Source organism: Plasmopara halstedii, assembly GCF_900000015.1.
Source record: "Plasmopara halstedii genome assembly, contig: Scaffold_322, whole genome shotgun sequence".
NCBI classification, from domain to species: Eukaryota; Oomycota; class Peronosporomycetes; order Peronosporales; family Peronosporaceae; genus Plasmopara; species Plasmopara halstedii.
In genome coordinates this window covers 878,850-884,682 of record NW_020187243.1, presented here as the reverse complement: position 1 = coordinate 884,682, position 5,833 = coordinate 878,850, and the positions used below count along the sequence as shown (strand labels likewise).

At 45.3% G+C, this 5,833-nt stretch overlaps 2 protein-coding genes across 2 annotated transcripts; both read right to left on the bottom strand.

Annotated features, from left to right (window-relative positions):
* Nucleotides 1-764: 764 nt before the first annotated feature.
* Nucleotides 765-3,450, bottom strand: PHALS_08312 (translation elongation factor aef-2; the record flags this gene model as incomplete). The annotated part of the gene is made up of 2 exons (XM_024723638.1): nt 765-3,350; nt 3,448-3,450. The coding sequence occupies 2 exons, from the start codon at nt 3,448-3,450 to the stop codon at nt 765-767; spliced, it is 2,589 nt and encodes an 862-aa protein (XP_024574594.1).
* Nucleotides 3,451-4,190: 740 nt separating this feature from the next.
* PHALS_08311 (Uncharacterized conserved protein) lies at nt 4,191-4,499 on the bottom strand (the record flags this gene model as incomplete). The annotated part of the gene is made up of 1 exon (XM_024723636.1): nt 4,191-4,499. One exon carries the CDS (start codon nt 4,497-4,499, stop codon nt 4,191-4,193), a length of 309 nt encoding a protein of 102 aa, XP_024574593.1.
* Between the last annotated feature and the right edge of the window lie 1,334 nt (nt 4,500-5,833).

Genomic DNA, 5,833 nt, shown 5'->3' with positions numbered 1-5,833 from the left:
AAAAAAAAAAAAAAAAAAAAAAAAGCCGCCGATATATAAATCTCTAGGTTTAAATAGTAAAACCAAATGGATGGCATAAGTTGCTACGCTGTAGCCATACCATTGTGTGATTACACCGTCATGTATAATCCACACCTTTGTACGGTCACTACATCTTTGATAACAGGGTTCGTGTATCCTGTATATGCCATATTGAGAATGGTAGCAAGTGAATAATACTTTGACGTTTCGTATGTTCGTCTATCAGATAGACTTGTTTAGACAAAGTCTTCAAAGTGCGTTTCGAATAGGCAAATTGTAGAAAGTGCATTAGTCAAGATGTGGTCTATACGTGTTTAACCTCTTGTCGAGCATTGTATCGATTGATCCGATATTTCTTTTTTTGAACGTCACGCGTACTGCTTTTGATTCGTACAATCCTATCGTGCAAGCTTACCAATCGCGTGGAGTGAGATAGTGCAAAACCTTCTCAAGTATTCTAATCGAGATGGGCAATCAATCAGTCAAGGCGTCTCACATTTAACATTGCATGCTGTGAAACACGTCACTTATTTGGTGGTAGTACCAACACGCAGTCTAAACGTTTAATTTATATAATACACTCCTGAAGGTCACATCGAACAATCAATAACTTCAAATTTCATTAACATTTGAAGTTTTTCGATTACCTAGGAGAATTCAGTATGCACTAATGAGATTTGCCAACATTAACGCCACGCGGCTGCATCACGCTAAAGATTTTTGCTTAAGCTACATGCAGGTTCCTACAAGCGGTCGTAAAAACGGTCAAGAGGAGGCACATCCGGAGTCAGACCCTTGCGAATACGCACGCCATTCACCAATTTACCAGCCATGTTGCCTAAATCGGTTGGGTCTCCGCTAATAACCTGGTAGTGGTCAAACACGCACTGAGGGAAAGCCTTGCCACCCGTTGCTTGACGCAGGTCAGCCGTGAAGCCAAAGGACTCGTTGACAGGCAAATAAGCCTTCAGCTGCATCATTGGGGTACCTGGGCGCTGCTCTTCGGCAAACACGTGACCGCGACGGCGGGTCAGAACACCGTATACGCCACCGACGGCATCTTGAGGCACCTGGATATCGGCAAGGAATACCGGCTCCATGAGGGCTGGCTCCGACACCAACTGGCAAGCATACACCACACGACGAGTGGTGGGTAGGATCTGGCCCATACCACGGTGAATGGCATCAGCATGAAGCACCACATCAAGTAAATTCACACGCATTCCTCGCACAACCTCCTCGCAAAGAACACCGTCTTTCGTGGCCCAATTGAAGCCACCAAGTACTGACTCCTTAATTTCATTCAGGTAAGAAATACCCTTGGTGGCGTCCACGAACAAATTAGGTCCAGTGCCGTCCGGGCCATATCCCCAAATTTTACGAGCATCTGTCACATCCCAGCCGTGGTTGTCAGCCAAGTAACGAGCACGGAGCTTAAAATCGTGACGGGTGGAAACCTCGTCTTTGCCGTCTTCAATTTCTTGAGTTAGCTCGTCACCCAGAGGTGTAGCTTCGCAAAATAGACGATTGTGCTTGTTAGGTGATTTGGATAGACAAGTCTTGGAAGAGTTGCCAGTGATGGTTTCACGATAGGATACAACAGGCTCCGAGACTTTAACCTCCGTGCCCATAAACTCCTCCTGAAGATCCTTAAGACAAATTTCAAGATGGAGCTCACCAGCACCAGCAATAATGTGTTCACCTGACTCTTCCGTGTAACAAAGGACCATAGGGTCAGACTTGGAAAGACGCTTCATACCTTCAACAAGCTTAGGCAGGTCGGAAGCGGTCTTTGGTTCAACAGCCACACGTACAACGGGTGACACAGAGAACTTCATCGTGCGAATGGTATGGCCCGTTTCAGAGGTTGTAATAGTACCAGACTTCAACAAGTACTGATCAACACCCACAAGAGCGCACGTGTTACCAGCTGGGATATCGGGGGTCTGCTCGACGTAACGACCCATCATAATGACCGTACGCTGAATGTTCTTGACCCACAAGTCTGTCTTCTTACCGGGCACATAGTTCGGGCCAAGCATGCGCACCTTTTGGCCGGTGGCAATCTTACCGGCAAAAACACGACCAAAAGCGTAGAAACGTCCCTTGTCTGAAGTCGGCACCATTTTAGACACATACATTACTAGCGGACCGTTGACATCGCATTTGCGGATAGCTTCAGCACATTCATCGTCCTGTGGACCTTCGTACAAAGTGTCCACGCGATAACGTTGGGCAGTCACGGGAGACGGTAGATGCACAACAATCATTTCTAAGACGGCGTCAGCAGCCGGCAACCAGCGCTGCATTACACGCTTCAAGAGAGGCTTTCCTGTCAGATCCTTCTCATCCGACTTCAACTCAACTCCAACGGCCTTCATCATCTTCTCGAACTTTGCCTTCTTATCGTTCATAATGGCGTCAAACATCTTGATGATGGGATCCATGATGAATTGGCAAAAAGCTCGCTTAAGAGAACCTTCAGCGTTGTTCTTACTCGTCCATTTCTTGTTTGTCGCGTCAAAGTACCAGTCGCCCCACAACTTTTGCATCATTTTGTCCTCAGCAATGCCAAACTTTTTGGAATAAAGACGAGCAAATTTTTTGAGCGTGAATCCCCATTGGTGAAGACCCGAACCAAATGCGACCGTGCCCTTTTCAGGATACACCTGGACATCACCCAGTTTCTCATCAAAGTAAGTGGCAATGACAACATTAACCGTCTCAATAGCACGAGTGAACGACTGGTAGCAGTCTTCAGGTTCAAGATGCAATTCCAAAAGAGCACGGTCTACCTTGTTCACCATAAGCACAGGTTTCACGCGTTCACTGATCGACTGACGCAACACTGTTTCGGTCTGCACGCAGACACCTTCAATACAGTCCACCACAACCAAGGCACCATCCGTTACACGGAGGGCAGCTGTCACTTCCGACGAAAAGTCAACGTGACCAGGTGAGTCAATCAAGTTGATCAAATATGAATTCTTGTTGATAACAACCTCTTGGTCCGGATCTGCCGCAATTGGCTCTGCGGTGGTATCCTTTGCAATTGCGTCAGCTGTGGCTTTCTCACCAGCATCCATATCGTACTCGAAAAACATAGAGATACCCGTCGACTTGATGGTAATGCACCGTTCCTGCTCATCCGCGCGAGTGTCTGTGAATCGGGCTTCACCAGCGTGTTTGGCCGAAATAATGCCGGCCTTGGACACAAGGGAGTCGGTCAACGTTGACTTACCGTGGTCAACATGAGCAATCACGGACATATTACGAATATTCTTTGTGTAGTCCATGATCTCACGCATCTGATCGACCGTGAAGTTCACCTACCGAATCATCACATACATTAAACAAGATTGTTCTTTAGTCATTCTTCTGCACAGCACTTTTAAGTGTGCTTCTCCCTGTAGACTATAAACTCACCATGGTTGCTACTTGGGGGGTCTAATGCGATGTTTGGTCTTCTTCTTTGCTTCTCCCTTTCGGACTACCTGGATCCAAAAGATGAAATGGCGCTTAAATTCGGGGGCAAGCCAGCGTCGAGAAATAGCAACAGGATTGGCTAAAACAGAGAAAAGAGCCCACAAACGGGTGGAGCAGAGGGCTTGCTTTTTTTAAAGTATAGAATTTGGCCGTAACGACTTTCCTATTTTGTTCTGAGCGCGAGGTTCAATGATTCTCGAGGTTTTTTAGATTCCTTGATCATGACTATTAGCAAGAAAAGTAAAAAGCTTGCGGCTTGCTACCTCTAACCCGTACCATGTATCGTCTTATCGACTAGGATGCGCTTATAGCCAGATGCAATACTATAATACTAGAGCTTGACTCAACTTTAGTATCATGAAGTCGTCTTGCACTGAATTCGTAAAAAAATTGTCGTCGTATCGGCATATATTTTAGGCAATTTTGGGCGGCTTCACAGACATTAATGGTGAATTATTGCTGCAAGCTGATACTTGAAAGCATGATTAATTACAAATAAACTGAGAAAAGAAATGAGGAATGCATCTATGTATTTACGACTGCACCAGCAAGTCTTTAGTGAATTGTATTGCATGTAGAATGATGCATGCTACCCCGACTGTAACCTGCCACCATTCACAGCCTTGACTATAATTTGCTGTCATCGTACATTCCTTTGAGAATACTCTGTGAGATCGAAAGATCTACATAAAAGTGCTCTGCTGTTGTAGCTGGCACTGCTTGAACTGGTCCAAATAAAATTGGCAAGAGCTAATGTCGTTGCTATTGCTGTTGAGACACTCAAGAAAGGCCCTTTGATCAGCACCGCATTGATTCTGCTGCGGTGGCTGCGCGGCTTGCTGTTCATGAGAGGAAATAGATGACTCTTGATGTTGTGGTGCGTCAGATCCTCCTGAAAATGAGCTGGCTACAGCACCAACAGCGCGGTGGGCAACGGCACTGCCCGTGCCAAAAGCCATGCCTTGGGCCATCGTACCCATCAAGCCGCTCATCATCCCTCCGCCGCTGCTGGAGCTCTGATGCGCTGGTGCAGGCGCAGCTTGCGTACGAGCAGGAACAGGTGCGGAGCGACGCGGCTGGGCGGGAGCCGAAGCTCGGCGAGAAGTGGCGGGACGAGACGAGCGAGAGCGACCCATTTGATTGATTCTTCTTGGTTGTTTCGGTTTAGGCGAAAGTTGGATTCTGACGAGTCTTCGATTAAGTCATCCTGCGTGCCACATCATGTGTACATAAAGAACGATCGAGATTATATAGAATATGTGCGAGAACAACCTTGCCTCAACTAAATTTGGCGACAAATTCAGTTCGAGATTTAAAATAGTTTTCCTTTGAGGACGAATAACCCAGTCCATGATATCGAAATAATGCATCTGCGTGTTCACAACCTCCTCCTGAATCGCTTGAGCTTTCTTCTTTTTCTGGTAAAAAGTTTCTAGTATGTTATCGAACAATAATTGAGGGAGAGAAGAGGCAATACTAAATAATTGACAGAAAATGTTTTTTGGAAGGAAAACCTTGCTGCATGTATGAGATGACATCAAATAGATCGCAATTTAAGGTGCTTTGTTGAAAAGAGGGCTTTCTTGGCTTTCGCTTAAAACCATGTTGCGCTCCCAAAAACCTAGAATTCTAAACTTGCGTTCTGCAAAATTCTCCGCTTAAAAACGTAATTTCACAATAATGACGTGTTAAATTGACATGGGCAGAGAGGGTACAAACGATACGTATCCTATAAGACATTATCAATAATAATCGGCGCTCGGTGAAGTGACGGCTCTCCGTCAAAGTCAAGGACAGTGGGGCACGTTGGCTGCTGACCACACATTATGCATTATCAGAATTTCATACTGATGGATAGTAAAGCGGATACCTTGTCGCTATTCTACATTTATGTAACCGGATCTGTGGAGTAGGTACACCTTACGCTTTTGTTTCTAGAGCAAACAAAAGTATAGCACAATGATAAAATCTGAAATCTCAAATGAGCTAGGAGGATGGACTCTGAAAAAAAAATCGTGGGACACATAGGCTGCTAGCATCTTGCTATTAATGACAGATCTTTTTAATATCAATAAAACTCATTCAACTGTTAATGTATGTAGCTGATAAAAAAGAGGATCAAACTAAGAAATATGTGTATATAAAGAATTTAAGGCTCCCCATGAGTAACCAACCCACCGTGCTTTTGCTAACGCAGACTCGCTGGGTCAAAGCTGCGTGAGGTTTGCGGTACTTGGTATGGGTTAAGGCTATAATTACTCTTGGAGTAAGCGGATTGCGATCCGCTAAACTCGTACTTGTTCTGAGTATAGAACGAGAGGTCGGT